Raw genomic sequence first — 21935 nt, 5'->3', positions numbered from 1 at the left:
CCCGCAAGGTTAGACATTTAAATCTTAATTGAGCTCATGGTTTCCTTTGAGAGGCAGAGCGATAGACGAGATGGGGCGAAGAGTGCTTTCTGTTCCAGGAAGCCCATGGAAGGGACAGGTGTTGGGTTGTGGTCCAGAGATCGGCAGGGACCCAGGTACTCAGGATGGCAAGAGGTTCAAAATCCTGTGTGGGCTGCTCAGAGCAGCATGTTGAACCTCCTTTCTGGCCTCCCACCTCCCCAAAGCCTGCAAGCCCACTGTGGCCTGGATCTCAAGGCAGACACTACTGTTAAGCTGTTAATGGCATTTTGGGTTACTGCTTCATTTCTTTCCACGATTTTTTATTTTCCAATTTAAAAGATGTTTTGTGCTGATTCCTCCTGAGTCTTGTCCTGGTTCCACCTTTTGGGTGAAAGAACAGAATCCTCTCATGTCTACCGGGCCTGGAAGGTTACTGAGTCTGGGCTCCCGAGGAGCACAGGTTTGAGGTTTCAGAGCCAGGTGTCCCCCCTCCACCCAGGTGATGGGGAAGCAGAGTTAAAAGTCCAGCAGAGGGACGTAGACGTCTCTCTTTTACCCTGTTGTCTTTCCTGTAAACGTCTGTTCCCTGAGAGGTTAAGTGCTGAGGCCCTATGTGGCCTTATGTGGCCTTCACCCCTTGTTCTGGGCCCCTGTTCTGCCTTCTGCCCTACAACCTTCCCTGCCTTCCTTCGTCTTGGAACAATTCCTCAAACGCCTTTTTTAAGACAACTCTTTCTTCCCCGAGGCATGGTGTTCTGGTGGGGCTTGAAGTCACAGTAACCCTCCCCTGGGTGCGTGCGTGCCTGTGCGTGTGTAGACATGACTGCAGGTGGGCTAGTGTGAGGCCTTCCCTGGATTCCCTACCATGAAGGTAGAGGTCCATCCCTGTATGCTCCTACGGCATTCCTTATCAACTATAAGACTAACAGACCCAGGCAGTAGCCGTTTGACCTTGAGCAAGTTCTATACCCTCTCTAGCCATCCGGTCCATCATCTGAAATAGGGAGTAAAAGCTCTTTAATAGGATGGTTGTGAGAACGAGTAGAGCCCATGCCTAGCACAAGACTGGTGTTTACTAAACGTCTCTTCCTCCCCTCTGTCCACTGCCCAGCCCTCAAGTAGCGCCACAGTCAAGCACTTCCACTGAGCTCCCCTTTCCCTCCGCTGTCAGGCGAGGTCTGTGAAGTGCTTTTGGCAATCTGGAACCCATGAGTACGCCAATCATTGAAACTGTGCTGGAGATGTACCTTCTGTGTTTATTTCTTAGGTTGGAAAGAAAATAGAGGTCATAATCAACTGTGTACTATTTCAGTAGGATCGTATGCTGGTGATTTTTCTTTCACTAGACCTGTAAATCCTTGTTTTTAGGAAACGGAGGGTTTGAGGAACTTGCCTGGAGCTAGACTGGAACAGTTCTTGGGTTCTCTGTTAAGATCTGAGAGCTGCAAATGGCCGGCAAGGCAGGAGAGCAACTTCCACTGATTTGACAAACGCCGAGCAGAGAACATCACGGGAGGCCAACCGAAATCCAAGTCAGGAAGATCGCTGAGACGTTTAGTTCAAGCGAACACCCTGTGCTTGTCTCTCACTGATTTCCTGAAATGACTGGCCGGCCGCCCTGGGCTCCCCGCTCCTCTCAGCCCCGCGTGCCCGGGAAGTCCCGTGTGCACGTCAGAGTTGGCATTGGGGATTTTCACATGGGATGCTCTGACCAGATCTGCGTGTGACCACGTGTGTGACGTGTGAGGTGCCACTGGAAAACATGAAGTGGTCTTTAGGGTCTTCCGTGATCGGGTTATCCCCGAAGCCCTGCTCCGTGCCCGCGCCGTGGGGCTTGCTGTGTAAGCGGAAATATCTGTCCGCACGTGTGGCACAGCCCTTGCAACCCTTCTGACCGTGCGTGCGGAAGTCCTGGCGCCTGAGGAACGGACACAGCCTAGTCCCGGGTCTGGGGCAGTGGCCCGGTAACCTGAGCTGCTGACATGGCCTCTCGTGGGGTCTCTGGTGCTTGTGAAGGGCATGCTCCCGTGCGCCTTCTAATGGTAGATGCGAGTCCAGACGGCAGCATTTCTGCGGGCGCGCAGCGGGGGGCAACGGGGCCTGCAGATTGGAGCACGGGGCGGGGGGGTGGTCAGGCCCCGAGTCCGCGACCCGCGTTTCTCAGCTCCCTGTCCAAACTCCGAAACGGCTCTCATCGTACCTTGGCTACACTCTGAATCGTACATCGTACCTGGTTTCCCTGTTACTCCACCCTGCGATTGCCTTTGAAGGAGTTCACCAGACCTGTTCTTTGGCTTTCTATCTGAATTTGACTACGTTAGAGAACTTACATTTAACAAACTCATATTAACTTACGTAAAATACAATATTTGGGGGCGCCTGAGTGGCTCAGTCGGTTAAGCGGCTGCCTTCGGCTCAGGTCATGGTCCCAGGGTCCTGGGATCGAGCCCCACATCAGGCTCCCTGCTCAGCGGAGAGCCTGCTTCTCCCTCTCCCTCTGTCTGCCGCTCTGCCTACTTGTGCTATCTCTGTTAAATAAATAAATGAAAATCTTTAAAATAAATAAATAAATAAATAAATAAATAAAATACAATATTTGTCTTTTCGTGCTTGGTGTGTTTCACCCAGGATAGTGTCTGTCTGCAGGGTTCATTCGTCCAGGTTGCAGCATGTCAGAATCTCCTTCTTTGTTACGGCTAGATCATAGTCCTGTGCGAGCGATTTTTTCCATTCAGCCACCGGTGGTCACTTGGGTTGCTTCTCCTCTTGGCTCTTGTGAAGAATGCTGCTGTGAGCAAATCTCCCTGAGACTCTGCTTTCAATTCTTTGGGATATGCGCCCAGAAAGGGGACTGCTGGATCATATGGTAGTAGTAGTTTTAATTTTTTGAGGAACCTCCATAAGTTCTCCAGGGTAGTTGCACCACTTTTAATTCCCACCAGCGGTAGCACAGGGTTACAATTTCTTTGCATCTTTACCAACACTTGTTATTTTCTGGGTTTGGGTGTGTGTGTGTGTGTGTGTGTGTGTGTGTGTGTTTAATCGTAGCTATCCTAATCGGTGTGAGGTGGTATCTCATTGTGGTTTTGATTCTATTTCATTCACAGTTAGTGATGTTGAGCATCTTTTCATGTAGTTATTAGCCATTTGTGTAACTTTGGAAAAATGTCTATTCCAGTCCTGTGCCCATTTCTTAATATTGTTGTTTGTTGTTATTGAGTTGTAGGAGTTCTTTATATATTCTGGACATATCCCCTCATCAGATGTATGATTGCAAATATATATTCTCCCATTGCATGGTACCTTTTCATTCTGTTACATTTTTTGATGTATGCTTTTTAATTTTGAGATAGTCCATTTTACATATTTTTACTTCTGTTGCCTTTGCTTTTGGCATCATATATAAGACATCATTGCCAAATCCCCTGTCAGGAAGCTTTTTCCCAATTTTTTCAAAAGTTTTGTAGTTTGAGGTCTTACATTTACATCTTTAATCCACTTTAATTTTGGCATATTGGGTAAAGATCTGCTCTGGTCTGAGTGTTTGTGACCCACCCCAGCCACGATATGTTGAAATGCCCTTTTTGATGGTATTAGTAGATGGGGTCTTTGGGAAGTACTTAAGTCATGAGGGCAGAGCCCTCATAAATAGAATTAGTGCTCTTATAACAGAGACTCCAGAGATCCCTGGTGCCCTTCCACCATGTGAGGACACACAAGAAGGCACTGGCTCTAAACTAGGAAGAGGGCCATTGTCAGAAGCGACCATGCTGGTACTATAATCTTGGGCTTCCCAGCCTCCAGAACTGCAAGAAAGAAATTTCTGTTGTTTATAAGCTACCCAGTCTGTGCCATTTTGTTAGAGTAGCCCAAGCAGACTGTGACAAGATCCAACTTTATTCTTTTGCATGTTTATATTCAATTTCCCAGCAGCATTTGTTGAAATGACTGGCCTTTATCTGTTCAGTGGTCTTGGCGTCGTTATTGAATATCCCTTGATTAGCATGTTGAACATACACGGAAGAGTTTTATTTTGGGGATCTCTGTTCTATTGGATTCTATGGCTGTATATGCCAGTCCCCTATGGATTTAATTACTGTAATAAGTTTTGAAATCAAGTCTGAGACCTCCAGTTTGTCCTTTTTCAAGATCAGCTCTTCAGGGTCTTGAGATTCCATATTAATATTAGGATGGGTATTTTTATTTATGCAAAAAATGCCATTGGGATTTTGATAGATAGCATTAAATCTGTAGATCATCTTGTGTAGTACTGACATCTTAACAATATTAAATCTTACAATCCATGAACACAGGATGCCTTTTCCTCTATTGTGTCTATAATTTCTTTCACTAATGTTTTAGAGTTTTCATTGCAGTCTTTGACCATCTTGGTTTTTATTCCTAAATATTTTATTCTGTTTGATACTACTGTAAACAGAATTTTCTTAATTTCCTTTTGGATTGTTAGTATTAGCATATAGAAACATAACTGATTTTTGTGTGTTGATTTTGAATTTGCAGCTTTGTGGAGTTTATCTAACATTTTCTTTTGTTTAGTGGAATCTTTAGGATTTTCTACATAACAGATCATGCTGTGATCAGAGCTAATTTTACCTCTTCCTTTCTAGTATGGATGCCTTCATTTCCTGTGCTTGCCTAACTGCTGTGGCTAGGAATTCCAGTATTTTGTTCAATAGAAGGGTGAAAGTAGGCAACCAAGCCTTGTTCCTGATCTTAGAGAAAGAACCTTCAGTCTTTCACCACTGAGTATGTTAGCTATGGACTTTCCATCTACAGCCTTCATTTTGTTCAAATATTTTTTCTATTAATAGTTTGAGTATTTTTACTGTGAAAGTGTTTTGTCAGATGCTTTTTCTGTACTTTGATAATACTGGTTTTTCCTCCATCATTCCATAAATGTGGTGTATTACACTGATTGATTTTCTTATACTGAACCATTCTTGCATTCTAGGAATGCACCCCACCTGGTCATCCTGCATAATCCTTTACAGTGCTATGGAATTCTAGTTAGTATTTTGTTGAGAATTTTTTGCATTGGTTTCCTCTTGCTGCCTTTAAGGCTCTCTTTGACTTTTGATAATTTGATTATACTGTTTCCCCTTGAACAACGTGGGGGTTAGGGGCACTGACCACAACCCCCACCCCATGTAGTCTAAAGTCCACATATAGCTTTGGCTCCCCCAAAACTTAACTCCTAATAGCCTATTGTTGACCAGAAGCCTTACCAACAACATAAAGTCAATCAAAACATTTTGTGTTATATATATTCTATGCTGTATTCTTACAATAAAGCTAGAGAAAATGCTATTAAAATCATCAGGAAGAGAAAATACATTAATATCTGTCCATGTTCATTTAGCTCACTGAGCATACATAAGACCCTTGTTGTAAATTCGTCAAGTCAAAGGTCTGCATTTTTTAAAGATTGATTCCTAAAGATTCTTTTGTTCCTTTGAGCCATGTTTTGTTATTTCTATGTCTTGTGATCTTTTGTTGAGATTTGGACATTTGAAAAAGCCACCTCTTCCACTCTTCAGAGACTGGGTTCATGCAGGGAAGACCTTCACTAATCAGCCCAACTTAAAGGCTCATGGTTGTCTCGGATCTTTGCCGGATATGCATCTTGCCTGGGACTGCATGTGTGCGTCTGTTCCAGTTCCCCACATACCATAACTGCTTTTACGTAGCTTCATTTCTGTTAAGAGTCTCATTCCTGCCCGTTCTCAGGAGACTTGAATTTCTTTTCTGTTCCTCTGCCTGTGATCGCTTGTCCCCAGACATCCACGAGTCTTCAGAACACCTGCAGTTCTCACCTGCTACCGTGCCCGTGGTCCGCAGCCTCCAGCCTGCCTTCTTTCCAGCAACGTTCTGAGTCAGGCAAGACAAACGAGTCCCCAGGCAAGTCAGAAAGTTACAAGCAAGTTTCATTCTCTACCTTGAGTCCCGAGGGAGAAACAGGATTGGGTGGTTTCCTCACAACAGCACGAGGGCAGGACAGGGACAGAGGCCAACCAAAAGCCTCAAAATTTCTGACCATTTCGAGTGGCCTTTTCTGTTAGCTGTTCGCTTGGTTGCTGCAGCTTAACTGGTTGCTAGCATTCTCACGAAGCTATTTTTCGTCCATCTATTATTTGGTGTGTCGGGGAGGGGCAAGGGCCTGAAGCTTCTTACTCTGCCATCCCTCTGAAGACACCTAATAACTTGTTTAAAATGTAGTTGTTTTATGTTACTAGTAAGAAATTGGTAGTATAAAGAAAATGAAATCCAAGCAGGATAGACTGGAATTACACGAAAAATAAAAGTCTCCATGCCCACTTCTAACATTCCATTCCTACTCACAGGCCTTTGCATTTTGAATGCTTCTGCAGGTCACCCCCTTAATTGTAAATAACATAGGCATAGTTTCACTTCTTCACTCATCAACTTTGAATCCGACAAATGATTTTATGCAACAATTGGAGGCTTGCAATAGACTTCCTTTTCCCTCATTCCAGTTATGGTTTTATTTTTACATTTAAGTTTCTCATTTTTTTTTTTTAAAGTAAGCTCTACGCCCAACATGGGGCTCTAACTCATGACCCCAAGAGCAAGAGTTGCATGCTTTACCAATGGAGCCAGCCAGGCGCCCCTCATTTGTTAGTTTTAGAACTTAATTTTTTCCTAGTTTTATCGAGATATAATTGACATGAAACACTGTTTATAACTGTAAGGGGCAAATACTTGACGCACTCCCAGTACGTACGTAAAGGAGATTAGCACTTGTGCTCTTCTTTTTCCCTGCCACCATCTTCTGAATGTGGTCAGGTTTTCTAAAATGTCCTTAATGTTCTGTGAAAGTAGTTGTCTTTTATGCTTTGATTTTAAAAGATTTGAATCCTGTGATGATGTACCTATGGGCTCTTGAAGACAGGCAATTATTTGTCACTAAACCTGTATCTCTCAAGTTTTCTTAGATTTCATTCAAAACTTTATTTGCGTGGTTGATGCTGTTCTAAGAGCTTGAGTTACACTCGTCATTAACTTAAAATCATGTCTTACCTTCGGACAAGTTTTTACTTTATACTAGAATATCAAGAATTACCCTTTTTGCTTGTTGACAGTGCATGTTCTGTCACCGTATTACTAAGATCGTCTCAGTTTGGTACCATGGTCGCAGCACGGTGATGTTTTAAAATGCAACTCTTTTCCAGTATCCCCAGCTGTCCAGACCACTTGTCATTTTCTGACCTCTTTTAGAATTTGTTTGGCTTAATGTCCATCTGTCTGCACCCCCAACACTAGAGTGAAAGCTCCCAGAGGCTAAAGGACTTCGTTTTGTTCACTGCTGTATCCCCAGTGTGTAAACAGAGCCTTGGGCACATAATGCTCAAGAAAAAATTCCTGAACGCACAAATCTTACAGCTATTAAATGGTATCTATTTAATTATGGTTCTTAGAACCAATTTTCCTAAAATCTTCCCACTGTTTGTTCCCATTTGGATAGACTGCCATCTTTGTCTGCTTCAGATGTTAAAGTCCTGAGATACCTTTCAGTCATACTACTAAATGTGTTCTGCTGGTTCTTGCAGAGCATACTCTCCAGTAGGTATTTTCAGAAAGGGTGTGTGGCAAAGTTTCTGACTGCGTGCTTGCCTGTTCATCTTTATTTTGCCACCTCACCTCAACAGTTTGGCTCTAGATAGAATACACTCGTTCAAAATAATTTTCTCTCACCAGTATGCGTAAGGTTCTAGAGCTCACTGTTGCTACTCAGAAATCTGATAATCCGCAGAAGAAATAATCAGAGAAATAATTTCCCAGACGTGGATACAAGTCTTCTGAACAAAAGGTTTATTGAACAGGCTGTGAAATGGGAAAGTATAAATGATAAAGTTTTTTGAAATTTCAAAACACAAAGCTTGAAGAGAGCATTTCTTTTTGATATTCCCTCCCCTTCAGAGCATTTTCTTTGCACAGGTTGAAGCACTGGAATCCTCCGTTTCCTTTAACTTCTCATCCCTCAGCTGACCGTCATTGCAGGCTGGTTTTTTCTGAAATGTCTGTCAGGTTAGTCTCCTTGAGGAGTAGCAGACTGGTAGACGGGAGGAGAAAGGATGGCGTGTTTGTTTCTCGGTTGCAGCAGTACCTGATCCGGAGAGGCTCCCGGCCTGCAGCCTTGGCTCGGCGGTACCCAGGCTGGAGGTGGCCGCAGCTCCCGAGGGACCATCGCAGTCACTCGCTTCTGTAGCTGCGTGCTGTGGTCTGAATGTTTGTTTGTGTCCCCCCCGCAGTTCGTGAGGAAATCCTAAGTCCCGAAGGTGATGGTATCAGGAGGCTGAGGTGACCGGGAGGTGTATGAGGGTGTCACTCACGAAGAGATGCCATACGAGGAGATCCCTGGCCCCTCCAGCACATGAAGATCTGAGGAGTCTGCAGCCTGGAAGAGGCCCCTCACGTGACCACGCTGGCTCCCTGATCGTGGACTTCCAGCCTCCGGAACTAGGCGAAGCCCACTTCTCTTGTTTATAAGCTATCTAGTCTGGGGTATTTTGCCACAAGAGCACCAACAAAGACACTATCCAAGCAGCAAAAGTTGTGAAAAACTCAAAAATTACATTGTTTGGGATTTGGAATCCGGGGGGCTGTGCTCAAAGCAGCAACGATGATTCCTACCTCTTGTCTGTGCTGTTTCTGAACAGGGAAACAATGATATTTAAAGACACCCAGAAACCTCAACGAAAATGTCTGTGGGCCGTGCCTGAGCGGTCTGCTGAACAGAATCGGGGTCTAATGTGAAGAATCAGCCGGCTCCAATACTTGAAAGGCCCAGACGCATAAAGGATGTATGTGCTGAGGCAGCTGCAATTCATAAATTAAGAAGGTGACCAGGTGAAGCTCTGAGGATTTTTAAATAATCTTACTTGCTGTTCCTTGAAAGGACCAAACCCCAAACTTTTAAAGATCCTTGCTTGGGGGTCCTTTCTGTGCCCCCAGAGCAGCGACCAGTGCATTTTTCGACCTAAAGCTTCCCCGCCGTGAGGTGTAAAGGCTCCTGTGGAGCACGGGCTGGAGTTGGCCAGTGTCTTGGCTCCGCTGCTGTCACCTTCCTGTCCGACTAGCGTCACCCAGCCTTCCATGCCAGGACCGCATCCCCTCCTGGCTGCTCGTGAGGCTTCAGAGCAAACATCTGGCTCCCCTTATTCTGGTAGGAACTTCTTTCCTTTGGGCATCAAGGGGCAGGTGGAGACTGGGGGATGAGGAGTGGGGTCCCAAGCAGCCCAGAGGCTGTAGCTAAGTGGTGGAAAGCATCGAAAACCTCATAAAAATGAATGTAAAGTCACATCCACAGTTGTTGTTTACTGGAGACAGTAAACCGAAGGTAACATTTCAGTTGTTTCCTTTGCAGTGTGCTCAAAGCATATTTTAAGCAGAGGGTAAATAATTTCCTTCCCTGTCAGTTTTGTAGATTTTTGCATTTCCACAAGTTTTAGCAAATTCCCAACTCTATCTCTAATCTATAAAAACATAAACTTATGAACCCTTGCACATTTTATTCATGTCCTTTGAACACGTGCTCAAAATAGAATTCCTGATAAACCACCATCAGTTTCTACAGATAGCTACTTTATCAATGGTAGAAAGAACTTCATCTTAACCCAACTACCTCAGAGTCTTAGGCCATGAAATGAGGACAAAGTTATGAAAATTTCTTGAAGTATTTATTACTATTTTTGTCATTGGCTTTTCTACCTTAGACCCAACCTTACTTGGCACATTTCATGATACAGCCAAATCTAACAGACCTATGCACGAGGTCCCACGCACTAAGGACTTTCTAACTGGATGTATTTGGTGAGTATATACATATTCTTTCTCCTAAGCCAGGGTTTCTCAACTGTGGCACTATGACGTCTGGGGAGTGCTAACCATCTGCACCACAGGTCAGCAGTCCCCTTTTCCTCAAGTTGTGACAACCCAAACTTATCATGTTGGAAATGGTCCATAACTGCCCAATACGGTAGTTCACGGCTTTTAAAAAGTGATGGTTTGTGCAGGAGAGTAATCTTAACTAAAAATACAGGAATGCTTAAAAACATGCTCTAAGTGAATTAGTGAATTCTAGTTGAAAGGCACTAAGAAAGGAAAAACCAAACCAGGATGGAAAGAAAACATTTATTCAATCAAAATCAATACTTTCTTTTAATATCTACAAGCCAACACTGAATGAACACAATGTACAAAAAAAAGTATGCTTATATTATAAAAATATGTCAATTTTATCTTCTGGGTGCTGAGCAGAAGTCATTTTAAACAAAATCAAGGCAAACTTGCTCTCTATAATGAAACTGCTATAATTTAATAACAAAAGTGAAAGCTAGTATCTTTCTTTAAAGGCGATAATGCTGCACTGGAAATGCTGAACCCAATCACTATAGTGAACCTTTCTTCTTGGCACCCACTTCATGCCTGGCCTACATCATGGGAAAGCACCTCTTTTATAGAATGCAGATAATTAACAGAATCCAGGGCACTGGTTAAACCTTCATTCGGTTTCCCGTGCTAAATGTTAGCATGTATTTCAGCAAAGTACTAACAGTCAATCCTGTTTATTTAGATTCAATTTTAAAATGAGACACATGGCCCAAGAGTTACAATCCCGCAGATGATGTGGGGAAGCTGCCACCCTTCACACTCTTCAAAAGCCTCCCTAAAAAATGTGTGCCCAAGGTTAATATATTAAAATCTTTTGTCATTTCTTGCATTTATTGGCACCTTCCTTGGCATATGTTCTTGCACACAGTGTGGCTAGTGTAGGTCAGTTATCTGCTCTTACCATGGAGGTACGCTCCAGTACTCACTGGAGTATTTGGTCCACACAGAAGATATCAAAATCATGAGTTCAAGAGAAAGGAGCAGGGCTCTCTGTATTGTGAATCCAGGAGTTACAGGACAAGGATAAAAGTTCCACTAATTTTAAAAGTCAAAAGAGACTAAAGGGCATCACTATGGACAAGGCCCAGGAAATCCAATCTCTCTTGTAGTCTGTGGCAGGACACAGACTCTGGCTGAGAAGAACACCACGGGTCCTCAGCAAATCCCAGAACGCTGTATCCACACAGTAAATTAAACTGCAAACTGCCTGTTTTTAAATTACTAAGCATGAATATTTCCTCAACAGATTCTCCCTGGGACTGACACCTATGAAGCCACCAACTGCAGACACACAAGCACTGAGGAATCCAGCGCCCCACTGCCTTGAGTCAGTTCTATTCAGAAGCACTGCTTTCCCTCTGTAAGCTATTTATCCAGTTACCTGGTTCATAAGAACCTGGGACTAAGATGCGAAGAAAACAATTACTCACCTAATTTCTTAGCTGTCTACATTTTCACCTAAGTCCCATTTGCTGCATAAAATATTAATCCTACTAAATGTAGTTAGGATTTAAACATTTAAACATTCTCTGCCCTCACAGAGAAGAGAAAGTACTTCTGAAATACACATAATTTATGAAGAATAAACATTTTGGAGCCTGAGCAATGGTTTCTCACCAATGTCCTAACAAATCAAGTCATTATATTGCTCTGGGTTAACTTCCACTGCCCCAAAACAGGTCTGAATGTGGAAAGGCCAATGACTGCAGTTAGTGGTACTGGCCAGGAGTTAACAGTTAGTGGAAACACATGGATCCCATCATATTAAAATAACAAGTCAAAACAGAATGAGTACACAGTGAGACTGGATGAAGGCATCACCACAACACTCCGATACACAACCACACCTGTTCACAAATACAGGTCCTCACTCTCAAAATAAATATATTGAACATTCACAACCAAATGAACACCTTATGAATGCCAGATTTTAGTTCTAAAAGAAGCTACAGGTTACCTTTGTGTGAAACTGACGTGACGTGGTGCCACAGCTAATCCCTCTCTAACGGCAGCAAGGAAACACTCATTCCTGGCCTCCCAGATGAAGCGACTCCATAAAGCATGCAGATACCGATTCTGCTCAAGTCTCAAACGAATAAAAATGATCATTGTGCTTGTGGATGTCCTACCTTCCAAAATATACAGAAACAGTGACAAATTAACAAAAGCAGGTCCTACCTTACCAACAAACTCATAAGGCAGAGGGCTGGAGATGGAAATAGAAACGTTTAAAATGGGAGAAAAATGCAAAATAGTGCTAGCATTCACAACAAAGACCATGCTAAGATCAGATCCATAATCGATAAAAATGAAGCCACGATCCAAAGTCCGTGAGTCCAAAGGCATGCATGCCAGCCCAAGGAAATGCAGGGTTCATCTGACGACAGCTTCTTCAGAGCAGAACAAGAACGTCTCACTGGAGGAATCACAACAGGGTGAACAAGATGCCATCACACTTCTTTTTTGTATTTGAAAAGGAATCAACAACAACAAATTAAAGAAGAGTGAAAAGAGAAAACACAAATTCACAATGACCTATAAAACCAAAAGAAAAATCCAAATTATTTTTACACTTTAAGTTGTCTTAATTTGTAAAGTTTATCATCAAAGATTTATCAATAATGCAGTCTAAAAAACATAAAGGTACTTCACTACACACGACATTCCCCCAAAGTACCAAGATTCAAAATAGTAATTTCATTCATGTTTAAAGAATGAAAGCCGCCTCCCCACATGGTTGTCTTATAGCACTTATAAGTGTTCTTCGTAAGGAAAAGAGCAACCGAAAACTACTATTCAAAGTGCCTACAACCATCCCCTGGAACACTTAGCAGGGTAAAATGTTTGCCTTTTCCGGTGTATGACCCAGGTACTCACGGGAGACAGGACTTGGGGCTATCCAGCCTTCGTATCCACAAGCTGCATCTGCAGGCCGGCAGACACCCCACCCCCGTAGCCCCCCTTGGACTGCATCTGATTCTGAATGGAGCTAACCTAAAATAAGACAAAAACAGAACCAAGTCAAGAACCAGGGACAAGGCAACTGATTCTGGCCCTCAATGTTTTTAGCTAAGCAGTTTTGAGAAGGATACTTTCTATAGAAAAAAATTCTATTTTTATAGACTTAAATTTTTTTTTTTTTAAAGATTTTATTTATTTATTTGAGAGAGAGAGAATGAGAGACAGAGAGCATGAGAGGGAGGCGGGTCAGAGGGAGAAGCAGACTCCCTGACGAGCAGGGAGCCCGATGCGGGACTCGATCCCGGGACTCCAGGATCATGACCTGAGCCGAAGGCAGTCGCTTAACCAACTGAGCCACCCAGGTGCCCCTATAGACTTAAATTTCTGATCGCCCTTAGGGAAAATGGTGAGGCTACTAAAAACACTTTTCAGCCCTCAACTCCCTCTCCCCACTTAGCAGCGACAAAATACCTGTTTTGTAATTCACAATGTACTTGGTAACATTTCAAAAACAGAAGTATACAGATCAACTCGTTCTTAATTTACAGACACCTCACATAGATGATCACCTCAATTACTTAGAATCAAACAAAAATAAATACAAATGAAATTGGACCAGCCAGAGGTAAATTTTTAAAGTCCCACGTGATAAAATTTACATACCTGATACCACCTTAAAGAATCAAAAAACTTGGAGGGTAGTCCAAATTTATTCACTGAGTCATTGTAACTCTGGGTTAAGTATTTATCCTCTCTAAAGATCTGTAAAAGAGTTAACGTGATCATCTCTCCTCCCCACCGAACAGGGCTATTTTCTGATGGGCTGTAAGGTTCTTCTCTTACTTGGTGGAAACAAAGCTTACTGGCAAGCTGAGAAGTGCCCTTAGTGGACCAACATTATTCCAATCTTGGTTCATACCAGCTAGAAGCAGACTGTGAGTAGGGAAGGAGAGAATCAGGCTAGAATGCTAGAGAACGGGGCCGTGAGGTGGAGCTGGAGGTGCTGACCTAACAGTGTCAGTCAGAGCAGGGCCGATCTGCTCCACGGGTCCCTCAGCTGTCCATGGTTCCCTGGGGGCAGGGGCTGGCAACAACATCCACTAATTAATCCACTTAAATACTTACTGAGCACTTGATAGAAAACATGACGTGTGGGGTGTTTTCAATGGTGATCCTGAGTCAGTATGTTTAAGCAAAGCAGGTAAGATTTGCCTATTTTCTGAGCAAGGTAGGTTTAAATATATTCTAATAGAAAAGCAAAATATAAAATGCATAGCTTCTTTAGATCCAGAAGGGTTTCACTGACAACATCTCACTCTAGTGATATCACACGTGTTATGGCCTTATCTATACTCACATTACTCAAGTGACTACTTCAGTTAAAAGTATTAAAAAAACACCTGAAATCTATAGGCCTATTTATTTTCAGCAACCTTGCTCGTCTGAGAAGGCTACAAGCATAAGCTATCAGTGCAAATTCATTTTCTGTTCAAGTAACCTGTTTTCTGGCACAAACTTGATTTTACCCAGATACCAAAAAATTTCCCACCTAACATGTTACCTTTTCTAGATATATCAGGGCTATTTATAAAAAGTAACATTTTTGTGTTTTTACATAGTGCATTCATAATGTCATGCTGATTCTAAGCAAGAAAAAAACTGGTTTTCCTCCAAAAGTCAATTGTTCAATTTCAAACTATAGAATTTGGATTTTCTAATGGATTACTTTTGACTGTGTATATATTATATCTTAACACAATAAGACTCTATTATTAAAAGCGTCATGGGATTCTTTTCTAATAAGGAGTTAATTTATGAAAGGTAATCTTGGGAAGAAGAGTGTGTTTACAGGAAAAGAGAAACTCCCAAGTCATCTGCCCGTTCAGGAATCCAGTGTGGCAAGGCTGTCCCACCTGCGTCGAGCCAGGCACCTCATACGTGGGGCTCGGTTCTTAGGACAGACTAACTTAAGGCAAGCTATTTCTGTGGATAAACAGCATTCAGGTTTTGTCTCACTCTGTGCAGCACTGTTACTGCACAGAAGAGTTCTCTCACCAAATCAGGCTCATACCAGTAACATCTCTCCACTAACGTAACTTGCAGGGAACGTGGGGATTACGTAACACTGAACCCACTGAACCTAACGCAAGTGCCTCAAGCAGCAACCCGGGGACATGTGGGAGTCAGAGACTGCGCCTCACCGCACAAACAGGAAACCTCTGGGAGACACACTGGGTTCCAATGAGCTCAAACACTTCATAAAAACACCTACTCTGTAAGCAGAGCAGGCTGCCTGGACTCGGCAGGTAGACTAACAGCGGAGGGCCTGTCTGGATCCAGCTCTCAGCTGGCGGCGCACACGGATGCCCTGCCAGAGACCGTCCTCCTCCAGTCCCAGCTCAACTGATGGCAATGAGAGTCCCCTACATCCATGAGGGGCTCCTAGTGCAGACAAAACGCCAAAGAGGACTTTTAAAAGAAATCCCGAAACGTACGTAAACAGTATTTAAAAGGTTAAATACCATGAACTAAAGATTTAATTCATTCTGGAGTTTTAAAAAACGTCAAGTGGGGAAAATTCATCACATAAAATAAATCTGAAGCCATTCGCTCTACTTGCATGTATTGTGATAACCCTGTTGACAAAAGTCCTAGGTTCTCATTTGGTCTTTTCATTTCATGCTGATCAGGAAACAAAGCTACTGAATTGTATTTTGACAGCAACCTGACACCTCCGACATTTCCACAAAAGCAGTGGAACAAAACAAAGTACTTTTCCTACAGATTTAAAGCAAACAAGCAGTTTCCTCTCAGGAAGCTACACATGTTATTCCTTTGCTTACCTAGTAACTGATGTGACAAACTTCTTTGCCGTATCCAGGATATCCATCTACCTATTTTAAAAGTCTCCGCTCTCTTGTTAAGTCTTTTGTTAATTCTGTCTAGTAAATAAGTATACAATGGATAATTCTGTATTTATAAAAGCCTTACTGACTTTCTGGTTCTAAGCACTTTAGAGATCATTTAGACACATCTGTTTACTTTAAATTTGGGGGAAAGAGGCTCGCGATACTTTGTGAAAAGTAAAAAAAAAAAAAAAAAAAAAAGTAGTAACTTCAGGGCAAAAACGAGGCAGAGCCCTGACACTCTCACTTGGCACTGCTTCTGTTATAGCGCACTGTTTTGTTAGATGAAAATTGAGGAGTAAACGAGTTCAAGTGAGTAAATCTAAAGTGTTTTGAAATTCACTGAAATCTCTACAAAAGAGCAAATGTACACAAGTATTTACATTAGTTATGAATAAATCACAAACATTCTAATAAGGCTAGTCTTTTATAAGGTAAATGCAATAAATATGTTTGCAGAAGGCAACTTCATGAATTTAAGAAAAAAGAAATATTACTAACAGGCTGACATCCACATCCCTTTGCAAGGAGACAGGAGAGCCAAAGGGCTATTAGCTATCATTCTAAACTCAATACCTTTTAAGTATTTTTTCAGGAGAAAGGTAGAAATATACACATAGTTTAGCAAATCAGAGGAGAGAATAATTTTTCATTGCTCATTTTCTTCTATGTTCATGTTATGTATTTATATTCAGTGTCTACAAATTCACTGAGCACTGTATAATCTTTAAGAATGTATGTACCTGTCATACAGGTGACATAGGTCTATGCCCCAAGACCCCATCTGCATCTTCCACCAATACACTTACTGAATTCATTCCACTGAATAGGTCTCCCGATCCTACATGAGCCGTGTGCACAAAATTTGTTGGCTCTCCAATCATACTTCGGTCAATCCGCCGGCGCCTTTTCTAAAATACAGGGAAGAATGTGTTGAGAAATGATTTTATAAGCAACATACTTACTCTGTTGGATTTATTTACTATGGATGAATGATTTTAATGACCATAATACAATTTCCCCAGGACATCAAGATCCCGACATCTTGGGACTATCAGGATTACCTCAAGAGAGAGATATGCACACACACCCACAAAATGATTGGTAAAGCAAAACAATAGGTTATTATTTAGAACTGAAAATACATTACTTGGCCTAGCTTTGGCTATTGACTTATTTGTATAATAACTATTTAGGTTTTATTGTTTAAAAAAAAATAAGGCAACTGTAAAATTATCACCAGTGACCCTTTTCGTTAGCAAAGAATATAGTGTGATTTGAGTACAACACTCCTGATGTTAACATCACTTTCTAGGTTTCATCATTAACAAACTGACATTAGGGGCACCTGGGTGGCTCAGTTGGTTTTAAGCGTCTGCCTTCGGCTCTGGTCAGTGGGGCGTCTGCTTCTCCCTCTCCCTCAGCCCCTCAACCCCTGCTTATGTTCCCTCTCTAGCTGTCTCTCTGTCAAATAAATAAATAAAATCTTAAAAAAAAAAACCACCTGACATTTTGATGGTTTTTACTTAGATTACACCCCCACAACCATTCCACCCTAGAATGAATTGGCTGCTCTGTTTGGAGGAAATGTGGTCCCAATCCATTCACTCTTCTCTGGTCTGAGCTGGCTGGGCATGAAACCCTATCCAAACTCAGTCTACTAAGCTGGGGCTTAGTGACCCCTCCTAATTTCTGACAACCACCTCTTACAGGGTACAGAGTACTTCTGCTACCAGCTGTAATCCTTGCCTCACCAATATGCCCATTCACCTCATCAGAGGGAGTTCCTTACCCTGCTGTTTCACTGATCATGAGATCCTTCCAGAGACAAAGGTTATCTTCAATCAGTCCCACGTTTTCCATGACCCCTCAGATACTGTGAGCTAGCTGAGAGGGAACACTGCATTGCTGGCTTCGTGTCCTAACACCAGGGCTGCTTCTCCCCCTTTACTTCCCTTTGAACAATATACTCTGTGTCTACCGCTATTGAAATGCTGGTATAATCCTGATAAATCCTAAATTTACCAAGACAGACCCAAGTGACAGCACCTCAGGATTAAAACACAATTTTCTACAAAGCCACCAAAATGGAGAGTTCATACATTAATTTCAGAAGCCAACATACATTGTTTTACTGTCCTCTAGCTTTTACAGCTGCCATTCAGGATCCCAAAAGAAGCCCGAGTTTCTCCTTAGAAATATTTATGTTCATCCTCACAGTCCAACGACAGACAGTGGGCCATCTCCAAGTTCGTTGGTTTCTCCATTCAGTGCATCTATCTGAACACAGGTTTTACTGTATCTTGGAGAAGTTTTCTTCTATTATGTTTTTATAATGCTGCTTGTGTTTCTTTCTGCAATTTCTGTTTCACTGTTAGATGAACAGTGGATTGTATTTGTGTATGTGTGTATACTCTTCCAATTTTCTGGTATCTTTATCCAATATTTTTATTTCTCTTTATAGTTTTGCTATATTGAAAACTAACTTTACTTGATCTTCTTCAGGAATCCACAGATTTTTTTCTTACAGACCAAGACAGTAAATAGGCTATTCCGTGTGTCGTAGCTTCAACTCCACTGTAGTCCTTGGGGCACAAAAGCCGCTACAGACAAATGCATGAACAAAGGGTAGTTCCGCTCCGGTGAGCACTTACTCATGGAGACAGGGAGCAGGCTAGATGAGACCCACAGGCAGTAGTTTGGAGACCCCAGCTCTAGAACAGTTATTTTTTCAGTGGTAGCTACATACTATTTTTCAATTACAGTTATTTTTTTCAGAAGCTCTGTTATGAAATGACATCACCACAGTATTTTTTCATCTCTTGGAGAATTTGTATTACAGGTTTTCATTTTCCCTCTCAAAATGCTTGACCATATGAATTACAGTCTGTAACACTGAACAGCAAAACACTCTCATTCATCTACTTGAAGCCCCTTTTTCAAGGGTTGATAAGAAATTCGGGCGCCTGGGTGGCTCAGCTGGTTAAGCGACTGCCTTCGGCTCAGGTCACGATCCTGGAGTCCCTGGATCGAGTCCCGCATCGGGCTCCCTGCTCGGTGGGGAGTCTGCTTCTCCCTCTGACCCTCCCCCCTCTCATGTGCTCTCTCTCAAATAAATAAATAAAATCTTAAAAAAAAAAAAGAAAGAAAGAAATTCAATCATTCGGGGGCACCTGGGTGGCTCAGTCGTTAAGCGTCTGCCTTCGGCTCAGGTCCTGATCGCAGGGTCCTGGGATCGAGCCCCGCATCGGGCTCCCTGCTCTGCGGGGAGCCTGCTTCTCCCTCTCCCACTCCCCCTGCTTGTGTTCCCTCTCTCGCTGTGTCTCTGTCAAATAAATAAATCTTAAAAAAAAAAGATATTCAATCATTTGTTTGGGGCCTTGCTCCCCAATTATAGAAAAATTTCAGGTTAAGAAGGTGTCAGTAAGACGATCCAGAACCTCTGTCTGTTTTTCGATTTTTCTATTTGTCAGCACAAGGCATGGATTTCTTGCTATCTTCTATGTTTTTACTTCAGGTGCTCTAAAGGTACCTCAAACAGACTCCATGCCCCTCAGCACAGACTCGACACCCACAGCATCCTTTGACTGGGGACACCCATACCAGCAATGCCCTGGTTCCCCCAGACTCAGTTTACCTATTTCTACCCAGTCCATTCAACATACTTCCCTTCATACTATTCTCTTCTAGGATAACACAGCATAAATGAACTGTAAGAAGCAAAGCTACCTTCTCTTTTCTAGGATTAAGTTAAGGAAAGAAGATGCTAACAGCAGTTTTGTGCCTTTTTTTCTTCTTGGCTATACTGTTACATTCCATTGAATCTGCTTTGTTAGAAAGCTGTGTGTCCAGGCACATCCAAATGTATCTTCACCATCAAAAGATAAGAATTTTCTCAATACCTGGGCTGGACAAATTGTTGGGGTTTCTTCCCCAGTAAGCCCCTTGACTGACAGTTAAACAGAAAGACTTCTAGCTTCTTGGCACCCTCCACACAGCAGGAAAGGGTGGATGGCTCCTTCGTTGAAGAAAAAGGGTAGCAGTGACATTCCAGGGGATGATGGCATCTATGGGCCTGAAGACCTTTCCTTCTCAGGCCTCGTCAACAGGTCCTGGTGGCAGAGGGTGCCACATGGCTCAGCCAGAAGGGCCCCCTCAAACAGGTTAAGGGATGGGCACATTTCAGAGAGTAAGATCTATTCCACGACACTGGGAGTCTTGACCATCCCTTGCCCTGTGAACACATAGGAGCAACTTCTCAAGTTCTATCTTTGTAACTTCCTCTGGACGGGTGTGTTCAGGGCTTAGCAAAAGGCTACACTTGGCCCACATCTCCACATTAAGTGATTTATTCTAACAACTGAATTACTGAAGGAAGATGTTGGGGATGAGGAATCACCATGGGGCACTCAGGCCACCACCCAACTCCCCAGAAACGTTTCTTGAAAGGAACTCATGAATGGATCAGGTTGTTAATCAAAATCAAAGACTATAACAAACATTCTGAATACTGAGGAAGGATGTTCCACAGAGACTACTCTCATACTGAAGGGCAAATCTGAGAACAGTGAATACATTTTAACTTCAACTTTACTGAGCTGGGAGTCAGGCTTTCCCCTTTCACCTTGTAAGGTTTCTTCATGCTATTAACCTGACATTGATTTAAGGTACAGAGGTTGAAGCTTTCAGTCCTTCCCCTTCCCTAATGACAAGACAGGTTGTTCCTTTGGTTTGTTTTGTTTTGTATTTTAAAGATTTGAGAGAGAAAGAAAACGAACAGGGGCAGAGGCAGAAGAAGCAGACTCCCCGCTGAGCAGGGAGCCTGATGCGGGACTCAATCCCAGGACCCCAGCAGAAGGCAGACGCTTAACGACTGAGCCCCAGGCGCCCTGTGACAGGCTGGTTTTAGAGGCTCGTCCAGGCCAGTCCACAACAGCTACAGCTTGCACGCGGGCTGGAGGAGCCAAACAGGCCATTACAGCAACGCTGGTGGAAAGAGATTACTTGGATTCAACTACAGGCGCTGAGGTGGAAAGAACTAGGTTGATTTAATTCAGTGGGTCAAATCAATAGCATCTGGTTGTTGCCTGGATGTGAGAAGTAAGGGAGCAGTAGAAGTTAAGAAAATGCACAGATTTCCCATCTGAGAGGAATGTACACAATTCACTGCGGCAGGTAACACTGGAAGAGGAGCCAGGCTTTAGGAAGAAGATGAAAGAGTTCAGGATGCACTGAGCTTGAGTTACGTCTGAGACATCCAAGTGAAATTATCAAGAGGGCCAGCTGGATACATGGATGTAGGATTCTGACAGAGGCTAAACTAGACAAAAGAAATCAAGTCTCACCAGCACAATAAAGAAGGAAAGTACACAGAGGAACCCTAACGTGGGGTGGAGAAAAATAAGCCATCAAAGGAGGCTAAAAAGAAAATGCCTGGAGGGGTTAGGCAAACACAGTTGAAAGCGAGTGAGAGGTCAGATAAAGACCAAAGGAGTGCCTGTGGAGGGGAAAGAGTGGAGGACTTCTGAGGGGCCAGACGAGCGTGCAAGAGGCGGGAAATGGAGTATCGAACACAAACAACTGGACACAGTCTGGCCGTCTGGACAGGGTCAAGAAAGAATGGGCTGAGCTGAAAGAAGAGGAAAAGAGGACTGAATTTTTCCCTTTAAGATGAGAAAGACTTGATTTAAGCTTAATTTCTGATAAGATCCAGTGAAAAAGTCTAAAAGTAGAGAAAAATAATCATCAACACGGTAATGTTCCAGGGAGGGTAGGAGGGACAGATCCAGACAGAGGATGAGATGTTCTCTGCGTTTGTATTATAACATTCTTAACCTAGATGCTAATAATTACCTATTTGAAAATACAAAAGTGTACTATTTTTCAGTCACTACGGACACTTAAAGAATAGGACACTTCTGTGGTGTGCTGTATTAAGAATACAAGACAGAGATAAGATTTACATCATGGGCAAACAAGGGGAATTCCAGAGTTGGGCCTCTGCAAAGAAAAACAGGAAATGGCGCACTCGCTCTTATGCGTATTAACTTGTCAGTAGCAGTCATCGTTTTTCCTGGAAACATACTTTATTCTTTATAGGGTACTCTATTAAGA

General features: G+C 42.8%; 1 protein-coding gene and 1 long non-coding RNA gene across 6 annotated transcripts in view; one reads left to right on the top strand and one right to left on the bottom strand.

Moving 5' to 3' along the window:
* Nucleotides 1-8470: 8470 nt before the first annotated feature.
* Nucleotides 8471-11314, top strand: LOC135365342 (uncharacterized). Of its 2 annotated transcripts, XR_010412997.1 has the most exons (4): nucleotides 8471-8910; nucleotides 9047-9226; nucleotides 9777-9873; nucleotides 11201-11314. It is a non-coding gene; the product is annotated as an uncharacterized LOC135365342 (long non-coding RNA). The 2 variants fall into 2 exon arrangements; XR_010412996.1 differs by lacking the exon at nucleotides 8471-8910 and having other exon boundaries at nucleotides 9024-9226.
* CDC42SE2 (CDC42 small effector 2) overlaps nucleotides 10181-21935 on the bottom strand; it is a 181350-nt gene continuing 169595 nt past the window's right edge. For 2 of the 4 annotated variants that reach the window (XM_064595866.1, XM_045870213.3), the window contains 3 exons: nucleotides 16631-16732; nucleotides 12832-12948; nucleotides 10181-12489 (listed from right to left, as the gene is read on the bottom strand). In XM_064595866.1, coding sequence (XP_064451936.1) covers nucleotides 12850-12948; nucleotides 16631-16732 — 201 coding nt within the window. In that variant the 3' untranslated portion in view covers nucleotides 10181-12489; nucleotides 12832-12849. Of the gene's footprint in view, nucleotides 12490-12831; nucleotides 12949-15241; nucleotides 15358-16630; nucleotides 16733-21935 lie in introns of those variants that run through there. The other 2 variants (XM_045870212.3, XM_064595867.1) reach the window with 2 other exon arrangements.

This window comes from Mirounga angustirostris, unplaced genomic scaffold (assembly GCF_029215605.1).
Source record: "Mirounga angustirostris isolate CCGP_5_RB_7025 unplaced genomic scaffold, mMirAng1.0.hap1 SCAF_7, whole genome shotgun sequence".
In the NCBI taxonomy this organism is placed as follows: Eukaryota; Metazoa; Chordata; class Mammalia; order Carnivora; family Phocidae; genus Mirounga; species Mirounga angustirostris.
Note: the sequence above shows the minus strand (reverse complement) of the source record. Positions and strands in the feature narration are given on the sequence as shown.